The following is a 22287-nucleotide window of genomic DNA, read 5'->3' as shown; positions in this document are numbered from 1 at the left end:
CAATATGCGTGGACGCCCTCTCTTTAATTTTGGTGTCTTTTTCGTCTTAATATGAACTCTTTTTTTTTGGTTTATATCTTTTGCTATTGTAAAACGCAGGGTTTTATTTACTATAATGGGTTGCATCATATATCCCCAATAGTGTCTTTGTTTTTACTAGCTCTTGGATCTGCTGGTCGATTTGTGCTACTATTTACTGCACCTTGAAATTTGTTTTTACAAAAAAACTTGTGTCTTTTGTATGTCACAATTGATATTTTTTTTATATTGCAAGGTTTGTGTATCTTTTTAAGCACTTAGGGGGAGATTTACTAAAACTGGAGCACTTAGAATGTGGAGCTGTGCATGGTAACCAATCAGCTTCTAACTTCAGCTTGTTCAATTGTTCAAGCTGTTTCTATGCAGAGCTGCAGCAGTCAGATTTTGCATTCTCCAGTTTTAGTAAATCTCCCCTTTTATTGCCTTATTACACCTCTTTCTTGGTATTGCTGGGATTGTTTCAGCCCATTCTAACATCAGATACTGTATATACAAAAACACATTATAAAGAAATGATTGGACTTTTTAGGCACCCCAAGGAATTACTCAAATTACAAAATATTAATAACAAGTATTTTATTAACAAAATCAGAAAAACAACACATACAACTGTTGTAGCATCCAGATAATAATTGTTATGCCCTAATAAATACAATAGAAAGTACTCGCCTTATATTTGATGGAGTCACATATACCAAAAGACCTCCCAAAAGGTCGATTGCACTATGTGGGGGGGTCCAGATTTTCTCTTCCTCGGCATGTTTCATGGAACACTGCTTCCTCAGGAGGGTGAGGAGATCATAACAGTAGTTACTAAATATATACAACGTAACTATTAGCCACATTTATATTAGCCAAAAATGATACACAAAATAAAATATAAAAAATGTAATTATTAATGTCTGACTTAGTAAAATCTGGACCTTTATTGCCCCTGTACTCTAGTGTAACCTTAGTCATATAGGAGGAAATTTATATTTTTTTCCTATAGATTTAATGTCTAATCCCTGTCATGCAAACTTTTGGGTACTATGTATGCGGCTCATCTTGAAAGTATTTTGTGACATGCATGGTATCCTATCTATGCTACAGGTTGCTGAGCTTTACCTTTGGCTATGAGTATACTATATATTTCTTTTCTTTGGGGCTTTGGATTAAAATATATACATCTTTTTGTCCTTATATATTTAGGACATTTTTTGTTTCATATAGTCATTCTATTGGAATAATCTTCAAAACATCTTATGGAGGAATAGATTGTACACAGGAGGGTTTTTTCATGGTGCATATCCAATAGGCTTTTATATGTATAGTGAAGGACATTGCCATCTAGTGGTCCTACTGATAATATGTCTCTGTTCTGTGACCTGACCAATGGTCCACATACGTGTATAGTGTGCTCTTCCACGCTCACCCAGGGAAGCTGACACACCTTTAGGATGCCTTCTGAATTGCCACATCTATGGTTGACAAGATTTTAGTAAGTCAGATATTAATAATTACATTTTTTGTATGTTATTAATATGGCTAATACGTATGTTTGTATAGCTTTAGAAACTACTGTTATGGTCTCCTTACCCTCTTGAGGAATCAGTGTACTGCAAAACATGTCGAGAAAGAGGAGATTTGCACACCCCCCTCATATACAACTGACCTTTTGGGAGGTCTCTTGGTATATGCAACTTAATATAAGAAGAGTTCTTTCTATTATACAGTTGTGCTCAAAAGTTTACATACCCTGGCAGAAATTGTGAAATATTGGCATATATTATTGAAATATGACTGATCATGCCAAAAAATGCTCTTTTATTGAAAGATGATGATTATATGAAGCCATTTATTATCAAATAGTTGTTTGGCTCCTTCCTTTACATTTAAAGGCATATGACAGTCAATATGACAGTAATGTGAAACATGACACTTGGTATCCAGAGTTCCCTGAACTTTCCACTTCTTAATAGGTGATTTAACAGTACTGATTGGCATATTCAAGGCTTTGGACATCTTTATATGCCCTTTTCCATCTTTATAAAGTTCCATTACCTTGTTATGCAGAGCTTTTGACAGTTCTTTTCTGATCCCCATGGCTCAGTATCTAGCCCAGTCAGTGCTTCCATGTAACAAACTCATTGACTATTTATACACTGACGCTAATTGCAATTTAAAAAGCCACAGATGTGGGACATTAACCTCTAATTGGCATTTTAACCCGTGTGTGTCACCTTGTGTGTCTGTACCAAGGCCAAACATTCCAGGGTATGTAAACTTTTGATCATGGCCATTTGGGTGATTTCTGTTATCATTATGATTTAAAAAGGAGCCAAACAACTATTTGATAATAAATGGCTTCATATGATCATCATCCTTCAATAAAAGAGCATTTTTTGGCATGATCAGTCATATTTTCAATATCAATGCCATAACTTCAGAATTTCTGCCAGAGTATGTAAACTTTTGAGCACAACTGTATTTATAGGGGGCATAACAAATATTACCTGACTCCTAGTTTTATGTATTGTTTTATTCTGATTTTGTTAATAAAAATACTTATTTTTAATAGTTTTTTGTGTAATTCTTTGGGGCTCCTAAAAAGTGCAATCATTTTATTATAACGTGTTTCCTATTATCATGGGAGGTGCCCCTGTTATTGTATGATTAAATAGGTTTCTATTATATCCCCGCCTGAGGAAGGCTGCATCCATGAAGCATTATCCATAGGCCACTCCTGTCCTGGTTTCCTTAGTCTCCCTTTGGCAATTTATTTCCTGGAGCGCTGGAAAGTACACACTGTTATTTGTTCTTTTATATCCACCCTGTACAAACTTTTCTTAAACCTTTTCCAGTATCAGATGTGCACTCACTAGCCACTTTATTAGGTATACCTTGCTATTGCCAAGAAAATACCTCCTACACCATTACACCACCACCACCAGCCTGAACCGTTGATCCAAGGCAGGATGGATCCATGCTTTCATGTTGTTTACGCCAAATTCTTACCTTACCATCTGAATGTCAGAGCAACCAGTCTGCCCATTCTCATCTGACCTCTGACATCAACAAAGCATTTTCGTCCACACAACTGCCGCTCACTGGATATGTTCTCCTTTTCAGACCATTCTTTGTAAACCTAAGAGATGGTTGTGCATGAAAATCCCAGTAGATCAGCAGTTTTTGAAATTCCCCTTTCTCCCCATTCTGATGCTCAGTTTGAACTTCAGCAAGTCCTCTTCACCACGTTTTAGATGCCTAAGTGCATTGAGTTGCTGCCATGTAATTGGCTGATTAGCATTTTGTGTTAGGAAGCAATTGAACAGGTGTACCTAATAAAGTGGCTGGTGAGTGTAATTTGCAATATTAAATGCATACATGTTAAGCATTGTGTATATGTAACACAGTGGGGTTTATTTACTAAAGTTGGCTCACTCAGAATCTTGTGTACTTCTGCATAGAAACCAATCAGCTTCCAAGTTTTATTGCTAAAGCTTAATTGAACAAACTGAGGTTAGAAGCTGATTGGCTACCATGTACAGTTGCACCAGATTCTGAGTGAACCAGCTTTAGTAAATAAACCCCAGTATTCTTTGCATTGTTTATTATTAGTGACTCTTATCCATATTATTCAATTCCTTTATCAAGCATATGCACATTCAACAGTGTAGCCTACTGGCTGTTTATGTTAATGCAATACAACTGATGGTAAATATACGTATGTACATTGTAGAAAAAAAACAAAACAAGAAAACTCAGGAAATTTTCTAAACTCTAATAAAAAACAATTCCCTCTGTTTTTTTGTGAATTGTTCTATATTGTATTGTATAGGGATGCATTCTACAATTTATGTTTTTTATAAAATGTATAACCAATTGCCATCAGATAAACATATGATACTTGTATAGATTGTTAATGAACAAATCCTATATTAGCACAATAATAAAACTGTTCCTCCTTTCTGAAATAACCCATCCAAATGTAGTCACATTTCCATTTTATCACTCCCACTGGATTCGTGAAAAGAGTATTTGAGTTTTTGCTTAGGTTCAACACAGACAGCTTTTATTTCACATATTTTAATAACGATGTCTAAATGTTATTTTGTAGTCGGAGCAGTTTTATGTATCAGTTATAGATACTTTTGACCAACATTACAAATTAGTCAGATCAGTTTCCCATTTGCCAGCAAATCAGCAATTTTGAAAGTACAAAAGCGATCTGGGTTAAAATGGTGCTAATTGGTGCACAACATACCCACATATATACTGGTACTGGCAATGACTGCTCTGTTTATACTTTAATAGTCACTGGTCTGTGAGCTAATCATCTATATATTATGGGCCCAGTTTAGGTTTGAAATAAATGCTAAAATGTTTTTTTTTAACTGTTTAATACAAATTTTTTCTCTTTTACTGGACTCTTTCCTCATGACCCCGCTGTATTAACTTGTAAGTTAAATTGCAGACTATTACAACTGATATTATTATCACATATGCTACTTTTTTACAGGACAAAATCTATTCAACATGGTAAGTAACTGAAAAGTTCAGTTCATAAAATGCATTACCTTGAACAGTGGACAGTTAAAGTATATGTAAACACTCACCTTGTAAAACAGCCCTTTTTAGAAATAAAAGGTAAAACATTTGTTTATACATTATAAAAATCTTTTCCCTACTTTTTTTCGTACGTTGTCACATACCCTCTGTTCTCAGCTGCATAAGGAGCTCAAAGAGCTAGGGGAGGAGAAACAGCAGAGCACTGATCTTCTTCTTTCTTTCTTGGACTTTTACTTTTAAGAAAATTTGTCAAGCCTAGGGCAAAACCACAAAAGTATATTGACTTTATCTAAACTGCCATTTATTAAAGCAAGTTTTACTATTTATTTTTTAGAATATTCCAAAATAATGAAATTAAGATTTGAAATATATTTGGTAGTTGAATGACAACTAAGAGCTTGTTAGAAAAAGTACTAAGTGATTGATTTTGAAATGGCATATACCGTAGCAAATGAGACTAACTAGTTAGTCAGATTACTGACTAATTATTTGCTTTTAGCTAATTCTGCAAGGTGTACTTAATAAACAATGTTGGCATTCAAAATGGTGTCTGAATATACTGTACTTAGGTCTTTTTTCTTCCTTTTTTGCACAACTGTTACATTTGTTTGTCATATTATAATCAGCAGATAAATAAAGGATGTAATAAAAAATATACAATCTAATTTACATTAAATGTATATTTAAGGTATAACTAAAGGTAAAACAATTTTAAGACTTGGGTAAAGTAGTGATTAATCAGGATCTCTGTCAGTTTTTTTTTTCTTTTTCTTTGTCCCCATTAGGGAAATCCACTTTCTCTAATTGTCCAGACTACTTTTGTCAGTGGAAATTAAAGTTAGGGTACATCGAAAACTTGTTGGCACCAGGACAGGAACAGAGGGGAAATCTACCAATGGTGACAAGCTTCCTTGGTAGTTGTATAAGAGGGGATTTCCCTCACATTGGAAAGATATTATCTCTCATTATGTTGAGTCCACAGGGGAAGAAGTGAAAAGAACTTGATAGAATGAAGCAGATTGCAAAAAAGAAAGCTGACAGGGGGGTTAAGTATTCCCTACTCTACCCAAAATGAAAATGGTTTTGGCTTTACATATTTTGCCTATGGCTTTACTATAGAAATCTGCCTGTAGCTCACACCTTTCTATGACTTTACAGAAAGAACATGTGTAAAGCAGTGTCCTAGTGGAACATACAACACTAGTGAGGTAGCAGATGGGATGACACTTGGATTCTGCTCAGACTGCCACCAAGTATGTACAACATGCAATGGAGGTTCAGCTAAAGACTGTGACATGTGTGCAGCTGGATACTATAAACTTCTTCACCTGTGTATTCTACATTGCCCCCCTGGGTAAATATATTATTCGGATGCCTTTTTTGTATTATTGTGCTTCTGGTTTATTGTTCTTAAATACCTATAATGGTCTTTACCCCAATAGCACAGAACTGTAATTATATTGTTGTATCTTCCTTATCAGAGAACCACCTGTATTTTCTTTGTATATGCATATCACTGTCTGTAAGCCTATCTACTTAAGGTAACCAAATTTTCAAAATGAAATCTGGGGATTCCCTACTGACCATGCCCAATTTTAATTGGGGATGGGGATAATAGGGGCATGTGAAACGCACCATACCAAAAGATTGTGCTAACAGTTAGAGAGGCTTAAAGTGGTGTTTTTCTCTGGGTCCAGAGTGCTGGTCCAGATTTGCTCTGCAAGTCACCATCACAATCAAGGGCAAGGTGGTAAATAATCCCCATTCTTATCTCCTGCAACACAATCTACATGAACCGGAAGGGAAAGGACTGGGAAGACCATGTAATATCAGTATGTGACATCAATAACCCCAGACACAGCTGGAAGCAGACACCTCTCCACTCCCTCCTCCTGCTAATCACAGAAATTTTGTTAAAATGCATTAGCCTGCAGCCATCAGGCCAAGGCGCTATTATAAAAGTTGGAAGAAATTGGGGACACATTACTTTAACTGGGGATGAAATCAGGGACATTTTTCTCCCGGGGAGAATCGGGGTCCGTCCCCGGGGACGTCTGGTCATCTCTGTCTATCTATCTATCTATCTATCTATCTATCTATCTATCTGTATTTCTGGCTAGCACGGGTGTCGGCAACCCGCGGCTCCAGAGCCGCATGCGGCTCTTTTTCACCTTTGCTGCAGCTCCGGAGCACACTGCCCACCAGGTGACAGGCAATAGGGTTGCCGTAGCTCAGTGGTCGGCAAGCCGCGGCTCTTTACACATGCAGCTCTTCTGTGTGCCGGGCGCCCGCAGGCAAACATTGGCAGGATGTAGGCGGGGCAGCGTGACGAACTCCTCTCCTCTCACAGTCCGCCCTGAAGACCGGAACGGCGCGGGAACACGGCGAGAGGAACGCGCGGAGCAAAGGTAAGTGAATTGACACAATATGGGGAATGAATTACTATAGGGGGGATGAATTAGTATATGGGGGATGAATTACTATGGGGGATGAATTACTATATGGGGGATGAATTACTATGGGGGATGAATTACTATATGGGGGATGAATTACTATGGGGGATGAATTACTATATGGGGGATTAATTACTATGGGGGATGAATTACTATGTGGGGGATGAATTACTATATGGGGGATGAATTACTATATGGGGGATGAATTACTATAGGGGGGATGAATTACTATATGGGGGATGAATTACTATGGGGGATGAATTACTATATGGGGGATTAATTACTATGGGGGATGAATTACTATGTGGGGGATGAATTACTATGGGGGATGAATTACTATATGGGGGATGAATTACTATATGGGGGATGAATTACTATATGGGGGATGAATTACTATAGGGGGGATGAATTACTATGGGGGATGAATTACTATATGGGGGATGAATTACTATATGGGGGATGAATTACTATAGGGGGGATGAATTACTATGGGGGATGAATTACTATATGGGGGATGAATTACTATGGGGGATGAATTACTATATGGGGGATGTATTTTCAGTTTTAAAAATGTGGCTCTCAAAATAAATTTCAATCGTGGTTTTGGCGAGATTTGGCTCAGTTGAAAAAAAAGGTTGCCCACCACTGACCTAAGGCTATGATTGTGATTATGACGATACACTGTGGCCCTGATTAACCCTTTGCTTACTGGGCCCTTAAACCCCCTTCATGACCAGAGCGCTTTTTGCAATATATGCAGTGTCGGATTTGTTTTAAATGTTGCAATGGTTTTGCGGCTCCCAGTCTTTTTTTCCCTCTCGGAAACGGGTCCAAGCGGCTCTTTATGTCTTAAAGGTTGCAGACCCCTGGGCTAGGAAGTAGGCATGATCTGAGAACTAGACACAATCACATTTAATAGAATCATTTTTGTGGCTGAAAAAAGCTAGATAACAGAGTTCCAGCTACTGTACTAGTTGATGCGTCAGCATAATACTGAGTCATTTTAAATTTCAGGCGCAATCAGTGAACTTGCATAAGAAACTACAGGGTTACTGTTCTAATATTTCACAGGTTACAGCCTACGTTCTGAAATACATTCAACTTCCCCTCGAGTGACAGCAAGGAAAAAAAAGAGAAATGAAAAAACATCAAAGCATTGAGGAAAACTGTAAAGTTTTCAGCATCTCATTTATAGGCTGCAGTATATTTTCAACTAATCCATACAGAATATGAGAAGCTCACATCTCTCTTCCTCATAACTATTTCCTCCTCAAAATGATCTCATTACAGCATACATAATGATATCAGACTGTAATAAAATACAACTCTTGGATAAAGAAAATCTCTTTTTGCTATGAAGCTTTTCAACATTCTCTACCTCAGGTGTCTAATGTAGAAATTTGTACATTTTGAGCCATGGATTTGTTATGATATAAAATTAAAATGTGAGCGTTTCACTTCAGCAGAGAATGCAGAGAATGTTTCATGCTGAACTGATATTTTATAAATAGAATATTGTACTTATTTCTTATTCTTATAATAATAATAATTTCTAGAGTAGTTTAAAGTGAACCTGTGCCTGGGCTATGTCCACGTTTGCCTTCTTATGGATCAACTGTGGGTGTAGGATTATAACTTTTTTTATGGTTGAACTAGATGGACTTTTGTCTTTTTTCAGCCAGACTAACTATGTAACTATGTAAGTATTTGCATATAAAAGCACTTTAAAATAAACCCTCATTCACCTATACAGCTACAGCCAATGTGGAGAAATTCATCCTCAATGTTATTAACAGAAGCACTGAAATGTTAGCTATCCCTTTTTGGCTGATGACACACGGATGACTCTGTTGTTAGTGATCATGACACTGACATATTGTCAAAATCATCAATGGCAAGATTGCTAGGTGCCTGCCTTTTTGTTTGTATAACCACTTGCGGAATGCCTGCCCGCAATGTACTGCGGAAGGTGGTCTGTACAGGCACAACGGTGTTGCTTGCCTCTTCCAGGTACAGGGTGTGCACATGCGCTCCCCTGCCCTCTGACTCACACTGCGATTATACACAGAAGGAGTTTGTCAGCAGGTCCTAGCCAATAATCCATGGCTGGGACCTGCTGATCGGCTGTGTCCAATCACATCCCACAGCCCTGTTTTGACAATCAACACAGGGCTCTGTACAGAGGGAACAATCTCTGTTTCTTTTCCCTGTAAAGCTTTTTTTAGTAAAAAGCAGCACACACTACACACATTGACACGTGTTAGGCACACACTTAACCCCTTGATTAGCCAAGATGTTAACCCCTTCCCAGCCAGTGTCATTAGTACAGTGACAGTGTATAGTATTATCACTGATCAATGTATTAGTGTCACTGGTGATGTCAGTGTCAGTTAATCAGTTCCCACCCAGTGTCAATGTCAGATTGCTTACAGCACTATTACAGCCCCACTATAAGACGTTGATCACCGCCATAACTAGTAGAAAAAAAATAATAAAAATTCCAGTATATATACCATAGTTTGTATACTCTATAACTTTCATGGAAACCCAAATACTTTTTTTTTTTTTTACCAAAGCCATATAGCAGAATACATTTTGGCATATATTTATGGAGAAATATTTTTTTATTGGATATGTTTTATAGCAGAAAGTAAACAACTGTATTTATTTATTTTTTTAAAATCTGTCTTTATTCATTTATGTAATAAAAAATAAAAAAAACCCAGTGTTGATCAAATACCACCAAAGGAAAGCTCTATTTGTATTTGAAAAAAGTGTTAACTATTTCCCCAAAGTACTCACTTTGATTGTACACAGTGGGAGCCTGTCAGTAAGTCCCAGCCAATGATTCATGGTGTGGACCTATTGATCGGCTGTGTACTGTGTACAAAAACAGTCCAGAGCCTTGTATTGTTTACCTGTACAGCGGGATTGATATGTACATTTCTTACAGGGAAACTTTACAGGGATGTGAAACTTAGAGATCGTTTATTAAAAGCAGCACACTTTACATACATTATACATAGTTAGGCACACATTTAACCCCTTAATCACCCAAGTTAACCCCTTCCCAGCCAGTGTCATTAGTGCAGTGACATTGTATAGTATCATCATTACTGTATCAATGTCACTGGTGATGTCATTGGTTGTTATTTAGTGTTAGATTCCCTTCAACACACCCACAGTTCTATTATAAGATGCTGATCACCACCATTAGAAGTATAAAAAAAAAATTCAGTATGTATATCATAGTTTGTAGGCACTATAGTCACACAAACCAATTATGATTTTTTTTAACAAAGATATGTTGCAAAATATTTTGGTCAAAATTTATGAAGAAATTTGATTTTACATTTTTTATTGAATAAGTTTTATAGCAGAGAGTAAAAAATATAGTTTTTTTTTCAAAATGATCGGCATTTTTTCATTTATATTGCAAAAAAAAAAACCAGTGCTGATCAAATACCACCAAAAGAAAGCTCTATTTGTGTGAAAAAAATTGTATAAATTGTTTGGGTACAGCATTGTATGACCGCACAATTACCAGCTACATTAACGCAGTGTGGTATAGCAAAAAACGGCCTGGTCATGGAGGCAATAAAACCTAAAGGCTAAAGTTTAATGTCAATTTTCTGCGCACAGGTGCACTTTAAAGAAGTCTGAAGAAAAACAGCTGAGAGCAGGTACAATGGAAGGGTGAATACTAAAGGCATCAGATGTTAGCATGAAATCAATTGATACCAATCAAGGGCATGAGATACATTTCTGTACAGTCTGCTAGCATGCTATGTGCAATAAAATAATCTAGGATATCATTCAAATTTAATGGTAAAAAAATGTTAATGCTTTTATTTTTTATATAAGATATTACAAAAGCAAAAGTCAATGTGAGAAGTGTGATCCTCGTTGTGAATTGTGTGCTGGACCTGGCCTGGATTCCTGTCTAGAATGCCCTTCAAACACTTTGCAGGTGGAGGGAACCACTCATTGTGTCAGTCACTGTCCTGAGAGGTTTTACCTGTATGGAAAGAAGTGCAGGAAGTGTCACCCAAGCTGTAGAACGTGTAATGGTAAGACATCCTAGACCTTTAGACTTCTAACTCCAGCCTAACATTGACATCTCTTAATTACATTTTGATATACAAATACAGTCTGTCTTGAATTACTACTACAATAATATACAGTTGTGCTCAAAAGTTTACATACCCTTGCAGAAATTGTGAAATTTTGTCATTGATATTGAAAATATGACTGATCATGCCAAAAACTGCTCTTTTATTGAAGGATGATGGTCATATGAAGCCATTTATTATCAAATAGTTGTTTTTAAATCATAATAACAGAAATCACCCAAATGGCACAGATCAAAATTTTACATACCCTGGAATGTTTGGCCTTGGTACAGACACACAAGATGACACACACGGGTTAAAATGCCAATTAGAGGTTAATGTCCTACATCTGTGAATTTTTAAATTGCAATTAGTGTCAGTGTATAAATAGTCAATGAGTTTGTTAGCTCTTGGAAGCACTGACTGGGCTAGATACTGAGCCATGGGGATCAGAAAAGAACTGCGTAACAAGGTAATGGAACTTTATAAAGATGGAAAAGGACATATAAAGATGTCCAAAGCCTTGACTATGCCAATCAGTACTGTTAAATCACTATTAAGAAGTGGAAAGTTTGGGGATCTCTTGATACCAAGCCAAGGTCAGGTAAACCAAGAAAGATTGCAGCCACAACTGCCAGAAGAAGAAAAAGAGAGCAGCCTGTATTTCTTTTGAGGTTGCCTGTGGGTTTTTCTTTGAATCTCAGACAATTCTGTCAGTTATGGCTGCAATCTTTCTTGGTCTACCTGACCTTGGCTTGGTATCAAGAGATCCCCGAACTTTCCACTTCTTAATAGGTGAATTAACAGTACGCATTGGCATATTCAAGGCTTTGGACACCTTTATATGTCCTTTTCCATCTTTATAAAGTTCCATTACCTTGTTACGCAGGACTTTTGACAGTCCTTTTCTGATCCCCATGGCTCAGTATCTAGCCTAGTCAGTGCTTCCACGTAAGAGATGATAAACTCATTGACTATTTATACACTGACACTAACTGCAATTTAAAAATCCACAGATGTGGGACAATAACCTCTAATTGGCATTTTAACCCGTGTGTGTCACCTTGTGTGTCTGTACCAAGGCCAAACATTCCAGGGTATGTAAACTTTTGATCATGGCCATTTGGGTGATTTCTGTTATCATTATGATTTAAAAAGGAGCCAAACAACTATTTGATAATAAATGGCTTCATATAATCATCATCCTTCAATAAAAGAGCATTTTTTGGCATGATCAGTCGTATTTTCAATATCAATGCCAGAATGTCACAATTTCTGCCAGGGTATACAAACTTTTGAGCACAGCTGTATTATATATCTTATTTTCAGTTGCTTACTTGCTTAAGGTCACATGCATACTAACTCCTTACTGTTAACAGAGTCTTTTGATAAGTAGGACACCCCATTTCCTTACATAAAATACTTCAGGAAATGTTTTATTGTTTAATGTTTTATTGCTCCTTTTATCTGGCATTAAAATGTTTTATTGCCCCTTTCTCTCTTGTAAATTGCATTTTTACTATAATGTTAAGTTCTAAAGTGCCACAGTCTTTTTCTGTAATTACGTAGACACGGTCTTTAGTAGACATAATGTGGCTCCTTTGAAGATTCTATCCTCTCAATTCAGTCCATTGTTTCATCTGAGTTTGACATGCCTGCTATAGCACATGAAGAGTCAGATAATTGGAAACTATACTTGAGAGAATCACTTGCTTTTTCAAGCCGTATATGGGCAGCTTTAGATGGTATGCCAACATGGCAAAACAATACTGCAGAAGACAATTAAATCTCTATCATGGTGCAAGGATCGCTATGGGCAGTACTTTTAAGCAGAATCAATGGATTCTAATACAACCAGTGTGTGATTCTAATGCAAAGAAACCATTTAAAAATATAGGAGAAAAAACATTGGGCTGAATTTACAAAGCTGTTCCTCTTATATTTGAATGGTATTTCCTCAATAACACATCTTATCTACCTGATATCTCCTAAACCTCAATTTACAAAGATCTCTGACAAATTTTATTTAGACTGTTCTTTATGTAGTAATGTTATAATAGCACTAGTAATGGCAAAGTTCTGTTTGGGGAATTCAATATATATGCATAACAACACTTTTTTGTTGGTAGGTCCCTTTAGATCCTGCCAAATGCTGGCAAGCATTTGCACCAATTTTGGTAACAATAAGGGCACAGATGACGTATTCAGGTAGTTCTAACTACTGCCATTTTAAGAAACTGTTGCTGTAGCAGTGATAGATTGTTTCAAAATACAGGCTTTTTACAGGTTAGGAAACTGGCAGTAATAAAGACCAACTCTATGTTAGCATACAGATGTAGCACCCTCCTAGTTCAGCTAGGGGAGCTAGACCCTAATAATCTGTCAGGAGCTGGTTAGCAGCTCAGGTGTGATAGCCAGAGGAGTCAAATTGTGGTCAGGGCTGAGAGACTCTACAGGCCAATCCCTCTGGAAGTTCCCCCTGCTCTGGGGCTTTTGGAGGAGGGCCTTGGAGGCAGTGGGTGGATCTGAGGAGTGGCTGACTGCACTTTTAAGGGACTTCAGCCAATCCCTAACAGAAGGCTTGGAAAGGGATGGGACTCCCTTAAAAGTGTGGAAGCCTGATCAGTAGAGAGAGGAGTGGAGTGTGGAGAGTTGGGTGAAAGATGTGAGGCTGGAGGAAGGAGGCTGCCAGGAGGCCTAGTGGGATGAGGCCTGCCTCCAAGTCTGGAGATGGAAAGTTGGAAAATTCAGTACTCACTGTCCCCCTGAGTGAGGACCACCTGTACGACAGGAAAGGAGCAGCCCAGCTGATAGGCCTGGTAGCAACAACCCACCAACAGTAAAGGTAGGGATCTTAGTGAGAACACCTGCACCCCCCGGGCAGATAGGGGAAAGAACACTCTGGTTTGAAACCAGATTAGCCCCCTGCTAGTGACTGCTCATATCATTTAAAGCAACAGGAGCCAGATCCCTGCTTAGGAAAAGTCTCCAGATTGCTGGGTGAAGAGGAGTTTATCTGGGGTCCAGCGTGGTAACAATAGGAGATGCTGGCTAGCACTCCATCAGAGTTGTCCTCAGTTATTGGTTCCCTTGGGCATCCTATACCCCCCTCCCCTTACCCTATCCAAGGCATAATCCCCTCAATAAATACCAAAACCAAGGACTGGTTTCTGTCTCTGGATGAAATCTTGTGTGGAAAATGCTGTATGACTGGCTGTGCAGGACCACAGGGGGACCCAAATTCAACAGCAATCCCTAAGGGGGTAGTGCTACACAGAGATATGCCAGTGCTCAGAGTGGGGATTGTCTGTGCCGGGAAGCTATCATGAATGTGACATGTTCCTGCAAAGAGATCTATCTTCGGTCCCATTTCAGTTAACCACTTCCTGTTCAGCCCATGTATATAAACGGCTGGTCGGGAGCAGTGCAGGGGCGGGTGGCCATTTATAAATGGCCTCCCTGCCCCCTGCTCGTGCGCGCTCCCTGTGTGCGCTCCCTGGGAGCGATGCGGTGCCTGCTGTGTCCTCTGGACACAGTGGAACACAGATCATTTCACGGGACCTCTATGTGAGGTCCTGATCATGTGATCACTGATTGGCCAATCAGTGATCAAATGAAGAGTAGTAACAAAATTACTTTCAATTCGTAAAACTGTTCCACACTGATTTTTTTTAAATTTTCCCAAAAATTTATATTTGTTTCCAGGAAAAAATGTTTTTTCCCATGGCTTCAAATATTTCTGGAAATTTTACGTCTCTAGCTGCGGCCCAACAGAATTCTCAAGGGTGCCTACAACATTCCTTATGAATCCCCCCATTTGTTTTATTTCATCAGCCCCTATAATCAAATCAATGTAAAAGTAAATTTAGAAAGATTACCATACAAGTTACAACCTTTTAAAATAACATCAGCTGCAGTCTGGCAATAGCTTGTAAGTGTTAATAGCTGTCTATGGAGTACAGAAGGAAAAGAGCCATTCAAAGTAATGAAAAAATAATACTTTGTGAGATAAAATAACAATTTATAAGAAAATATTGCTTTCAAGACTGCATACCAATACTAAGAGTTCATTCCAACTATGAAACTTAGTTCTTTGCTACCTCGAGGCCTGAGCAGCTTGCAATTATTGTGGAAGTAATGAATTAAAAGATGTATCAGCAGATTCTAAAGCAGAATATCAGGGTGGCTGTTGGTAATTTTAAACTTAAAATAGTTTGGGTGATATACATGGAAATGATCCAACACTTGGGAGTAAAACAACGACATAATGGTTGATTTATTAAACATAAATAGGCTATTCATTTTGCAAGGGAATTTAACTTTCCCTAAGCTTAGTAAATTTGGTGAAAATGCGCTTTGCAAAGAACACCTAATTATAAAGAAAATTTTAAAAAATGTATTTCTGGTTGAACATTATTGGATGATGGAAGTCAGTAGAGCTTCACTTCGTACAACTGTTAATAGAGATCAGCACCTACAGAAACTACTTGGCTTTAGTTTTGGTTACTGCCAATAAAGAAGATTCCACTACTTGTCATACATTAGGATCTGTGACTTTTTCTATTAATGATCTTTACTTTTTCAACCTTTTCTACAACAACAATTTGATAATCTTGAATGTGTTGTGTGTTTGTTGTCTTAAAGTATTCTTGCGACTTAGATAAAGACTTACCCAATATTCTATCAATATCAATTTATAGGAATCATTCATGGAAAAATATTATTTTCAAACCTTTTCTCATAGTAGTGTTTTATTGCTCTGCACATTGTTTTCTGCTTTTGTTCCAATGTCTAAAAAACAAACACATAGATGAGATTCTTGTTTAGGTAACCTGCACAGATTGTGGTAAGGAATAATTTAATGACTCATAAATGAATGCAGATGTTGACCATTATAACTCTATATACTATAAATCACAGCAGAAAAGATGTACTGAAAAGTATCTGCCAATAAGATCTGTATTGTGTTTGGAGAAAGAAAATATTAAATCATCTACATCTCTATGCAGAATAACGCAGAGTTATGAGAGAGTTTTATATTCTTTAACACTATCTCATGCCTGAATGCCAATAGCTATGTTAAGAAGTTTGAGTGTAAGATATATCAAAGTGTCTTAAAACCTCTAACTTCATTCTGCATATGGAATGAGACAAACTCCTTCTGGTTCAATACTTTTTTTGCAGTTAGACATTGGAACAGCTACTTGCATTGAATAAAGGTGATATAAAATAAATCTTGCAAGGGAAAAACTAGGAAGGGGTGAGGGGATACATAAAGGCTTCAATGAAGCTGCTCAGTGTCTGTGGATGGCCTAACTTGTCACCCAATACAAAATTTAAAGCTAGAAAAAAGAACACACTTTTGCTTTTCAAAAAGCTTGAAATAAAATAAGAAACTACATTTCTAAATCATTCTTCACTTTGCTAAAAATAAGAAGAAAATTGAAGAGATTCTCTTATCTCCCCCATCCTGTATTAACTACCTCATATCTTGCTCCTTGGGCTTAAAGTTGGGATTCAGCAGAGATGAACTAAAGTGCTGATGTACAAAACTCTTTTATTTCTATGCTCTAATAATTATTACGGAATTCATTCATTTAGAAAACACTGTAAAATTCATGTTTACTGTTGAATGAATGCAAGGGAATTGAAAGCTGCCAATCTCCCAGAATCCCACCCTCTAATTGCTATAAAATATCTCTATTAGATACAGTCATTGTACCAAAATGAAGACTTGAGGTCACAATGGTCACCAATTCGTAATCCTAGAAATCCTAGAAAGGGTTCTGCTCTCTGAATGTACTATGTATGTCCAAACAGTGAACCTTTAATCACAAGCTGATGGCTGCAGTAGCAGCCATCAGCTTTTGTGCTTTATGTTCAGCCAGCTCCTGGCTTGAAATTGAAAGTGATGTGGTAGGTCTATAGCTGCCGATCACTTTCACAGAGCCGGCAACGCATGTGTCTCCATCCCCCTCCTGCCGGCTCCTCCCTCCTCCCATGGTTTCCAGGCTCTCCTACTCCTAATGGAAACTGGGAACACTACCATCAGCTAGCTGTGAGACCGAGGCAAAACCCTGCCTTGATCTCACATGCAAATAAAGAAACCGAAAGTGATATCACTTCAGGTTTCAGACATGTTATTTCCTAGCCAGTACTGCCAGGAGACACATCTAAACAAGCCAATATGTACTTGGCTAGATGGTGTGAAGGGCAGGGGAGACATTGGGGTCTATTAGACCCCTAATGTCTCCATAAAGTAACCTGGCCAAACCTATCTCACAGAAATGTATTAACCCCTTGTGACAGCAGTCAAGTAAAAAAAAAAAATTAAAGAAAATAAAAAAACTTTAATTATAATAAAATATAGTTTTTTAAAAATTGCTGTAACCCCTGTTGCCCCGCACACCTGCGCAAACGCAAGGCCAGAGTGTGCACGTATGTGAACAGCGGTGGCACCACGCATGTGACATATCGTCGCGAACGTAAGAGTGAGAACAATAATTCTAGCACAAGAGCTCTTAGTTAACCTCCCTGGCAGTATTCCCGAGTATAGCTCGGGGTAAAGTTTCAGCACCACATGTGGTAAACCCGAGCTACACTTGGGAATACCCTGCAGTGCTGCTCCGGGATCTCTTCTTCACTTACCTTGTCCTGCACTCCCGTGATGTCCCCCCTGCAGTGTCCCCGGAAATGTCCTCCGGCTGATGCCGGAATCTGTCTTCTGGGTTCCGTTCCTGCGACGTCGGGACATACGGGGGATGAAACTGGTGGGAGATTTGAAAGTTGCAAAAGTGACATTCACTAAATTCACTAAAATCACATAGTAAAACATTACTGTATCAAACCATTTCACATACATTTTGTCCCGAGTGCTTTGTCCTGTACCCTGCCTGCATTTTTAACTGTTTTTTCTGCCTGGAAAATGAGAAATGTCCATGGTGTCCAAAAAGCGTCCCTTTAGGTCAAAAGCGGTTTTAGACCAGCTAGAGAACAGTGATAGTAAATTAGAACCACTTGCAGAATTGAGTGATAATGATTCGTGGGGAAATTCGTCATCAGACACTAAAAACGATTTTGCGACTAAGCTCAGTGATGTGCGAGCTTGGCGCTACATTTCAAATTTCAGTGTTTTTGGTTTGAATATATTATTTAATTAAATGTATTATTATTATATTATTATGTTTTATGATTATTTAATAAATTATAATTTATGATTTCGTGTTTCAAATTTTAACATACCTGGGATGTTTACTAGACTCTTGTTCAGACAGATTTCAGTGAGTTATTCCTAAAAATTACAGCCTACAATAAAAAAAATACATATTTCCATGCAAAAAAGTACTGTTTTGAGCACAGAAATATGGACATAATCAGACCGCTAGGGAGGCCATCTCTAACTTGATGAGCTGTAAAGGCTTTTAAAGCATCACCTATGGTGATTTTTGGACACCATAGTTTTTGGCAATATCGTGGGCGCACGCAATTGTAAGACATGGAATTTTTAGTATCCATTTACTTAATAAAACCTCATATTTTAATCACAAATGGGTATTATATTGTGTGTTAAAATTCAAATTAAATAAATACTTGTGAGCCACTAGAAGTTTTCTTACTCTTAAAGCAATTAATTGCGTGCATAAAAAGTAATGTGAATAATATATATGTGAGCTACTAAAGTATTACTAATTAATTCATTACGTGCTTAAATAAATTATATAAAATATTAGATCGCCAGGTACTTGTTACACCCTCTCCAGGTGTATGGATGTTAGCTATATATATCAATATTGTACCGCGCCCCAATATATTCAACTATGAGTGATATTATAAATTTTAAGTGATATTATAAATTGCTAAGTGTATCACCAATAATTCAATAATTATCTGAATCAATTATACTTAAATCCATAATTAATATAAATATATAAATAAATTATAATAATAAATGTAAAAGAATCAATTAATATTTTTAAATAAATTATTGGAGTGAAAAAAATTGTTAAAAAAAAAAAAATAAATAAAAAAAAATTTTAAATAAATTATTGGAGTGAAAAAAAATATTGTTAAAAAAAAAATTAAAATGTATAAGTAAAAAATAAAAATGGGAATAACAGTTCAGTTCATAAGAGTTGAGATGGTATTGTAGTTCAATCTAATCTGTGTGATGAGTCAGTGTTCACGGCGTGAACCTCTCTCTCTTTTCTCCTCTCCTCTCTCCTCAACACAGCCTTCTCAATAGGACTTTCTCCACTGGCTGCTTGGTTTATTCCTCCATATACGATACATACAGAGAAGGGAAAAGAAACATAGTGTCTTATCCGGGATAACGATTGTTTATTAAGCTTTGATCTCCCACTCACATGGTATAAATGAAAGTAGCGCTTTGTATAAAATGTGTCCAGATCCTACTACAAACAACCTTGCAGGTGTGTTTGTCTTCATTGAATATACTCGCTGTTCCTTCTGTGGATGCGTGATGACGTCACCGCCCCTCCCCTACGCGTTACGCTACAGGGACTCGTAGCTTCCTCTGGGGGATGTAGTTTTACATGTCATCATGCACTGAGACTATTTATATCCTACCGGCGCCATTTTTGCTGTGATTTATACGCTCTTCGTTCCTCCTCCATATTTTTGGAGTCCAAACTATGTCTTAATGTTATCTATTGTGTATATACAAAGTGCGCCTCAGCATCCTTCGGCTGCATATTCAATGCTTACACACACACCCTTCACAATTTGGATTGCAATCTCATACTTTTTATACTTTTTCATTGCCATTAAGATTATCATAATCATATCTATATTATCCACAATTTTCATACTTAATCTTTAAACATTTTAATTCATTTGTATACATTTTTAATTAAAACTTTAAAATAAAAATATTAGTTTAGAAATGACTGATTTATTAAGAAGTTACTTAAAATAACACTAAAAATAAATATGAATACAAATAAAAATAAAATAAATATAAAAATAAAAATGAAAAAATAAAAAATAAAATTAAAAAATAAAAAATAAATAAAAATAAAAATTAAAAAATAAAAATAAATGTAAAAAAAAGGAAAAAAAAGAGATAAAAAATAAAAAATAAAAATAAAAATAAATATAAAATTAAAATAAAAGTGAAAATAAAACTATTGTTTATAAATAAAATAAAGCATATTTGAATTTGATTTTATGAGTGCTTAAAAGCGTTAATAATACTAGTAATGCCTTAAAGTTGTTTTTGTACATACTAATCTTTAATTAACGTGTTTATCATTAATTCATCTATATCTCCCTCCTAATATTATACTCTGTGTTTAAAATATATTCTTATGCTCCTTATTCTTTATAATAATATCAATAATCACTTAGGAAACAAGCTAGATCAAATTCCTTATTTAATCCCAATGGATGCAAAGAATTCATTTGATAAATCCACTGGGATTCTTTCTTACTAATTTCTCTAATAAGATTATCCCCTCTCCAGTGTGCCTTATGCTTTTCTATTCCCCAAAATTCTAGTCCTTCTGTTTTCTGTCCATGATATAGTTTGAAGTGTAATGATACATTATGATATTTATATCCTTTTGAAATATTTCGAACATGCTCTTTTATTCTTTCCTTTAGCATGCGTTTTGTTCTTCCTATGTAGATCTTATTGCACGGACATTTCACTGCATATATTACCCCCTTGGTGTCACATGATATAAATTGATTTATCTTGAATGTTTTTCCACTTGTTAAATTAGTAAAATACATTCTATTTCTGGGATTATTTTTTGTTCTAGTACAACCATAGCATCTTCCACATTTATAAAATCCAATTCCCTGAAAGAACGAAAATGAGTTTTGTTTAGGGGGATCTAATAATATTATTAGGGGATAATCTTATTAGAGAAATTAGTAAGAAAGAATCCCAGTGGATTTATCAAATGAATTCTTTGCATCCATTGGGATTAAATAAGGAATTTGATCTAGCTTGTTTCCTAAGTGATTATTGATATTATTATAAAGAATAAGGAGCATAAGAATATATTTTAAACACAGAGTATAATATTAGGAGGGAGATATAGATGAATTAATGATAAACACGTTAATTAAAGATTAGTATGTACAAAAACAACTTTAAGGCATTACTAGTATTATTAACGCTTTTAAGCACTCATAAAATCAAATTCAAATATGCTTTATTTTATTTATAAACAATAGTTTTATTTTCACTTTTATTTTAATTTTATATTTATTTTTTATCTCTTTTTTTTTTTTTTCCTTTTTTTTATATTTATTTTTAATTTTTATTTTTATTTATTTTTTATTTTTTAATTTTATTTTTTATTTTTTCATTTTTATTTTTATATTTATTTTATTTTTATTTTAATTTTATTTTTATTTATTTTTATTTATTTTTATTTTTATTTGTATTTATATTTATTTTTAGTGTTATTTTAAGTAACTTCTTAATAAATCAGTCATTTCTAAACTAATATTTTTATTTTAAAGTTTTAATTAAAAATGTATACAAATGAATTAAAATGTTTAAAGATTAAGTATGAAAATTGTGGATAATATAGATATGATTATGATAATCTTAATGGCAATGAAAAAGTATAAAAAGTATGAGATTGCAATCCAAATTGTGAAGGGTGTGTGTGTAAGCATTGAATATGCAGCCGAAGGATGCTGAGGCGCACTTTGTATATACACAATAGATAACATTAAGACATAGTTTGGACTCCAAAAATATGGAGGAGGAACGAAGAGCGTATAAATCACAGCAAAAATGGCGCCGGTAGGATATAAATAGTCTCAGTGCATGATGACATGTAAAACTACATTCCCCAGAGGAAGCTACGAGTCCCTGTAGCGTAACGCTTAGGGGAGGGGCGCATCACGCATCCACAGAAGGAACGGCGAGTATATTCAATGAAGACAAACACACCTGCAAGGTTGTTTGTAGTAGGATCTGGACACATTTTATACAAAGCGCTACTTTCATTTATACCATGTGAGTGGGAGATCAAAGCTTAATAAACAATCGTTATCCCGGATAAGACACTATGTTTCTTTTCCCTTCTCTGTATGTATCGTATATGGAGGAATAAGCCAAGCAGCCAGTGGAGAAAGTCCTATTGAGAAGG

At 36.1% G+C, this 22287-nt stretch overlaps 1 protein-coding gene across 1 annotated transcript in view; it reads left to right on the top strand.

Annotated features, from left to right (window-relative positions):
* The window catches only part of LOC149447572 (proprotein convertase subtilisin/kexin type 5-like), a 150300-nt gene that overhangs the window by 102888 nt on the left and 25125 nt on the right, over window positions 1-22287 (top strand). Inside the window, exons 12-13 of the mRNA XM_089652432.1 lie at window positions 5749-5944; window positions 10908-11113. Coding sequence (XP_089508558.1) covers window positions 5749-5944; window positions 10908-11113 — 402 coding nt within the window. The remainder of the gene's footprint in view (window positions 1-5748; window positions 5945-10907; window positions 11114-22287) is intronic.

Source organism: Staurois parvus, unplaced genomic scaffold (assembly GCF_062004578.1).
Source record: "Staurois parvus isolate SC_StPar_1 unplaced genomic scaffold, SC_StPar_1.0 ptg000682l, whole genome shotgun sequence".
Classification (NCBI taxonomy): Eukaryota; Metazoa; Chordata; class Amphibia; order Anura; family Ranidae; genus Staurois; species Staurois parvus.
Note: the sequence above shows the minus strand (reverse complement) of the source record. Positions and strands in the feature narration are given on the sequence as shown.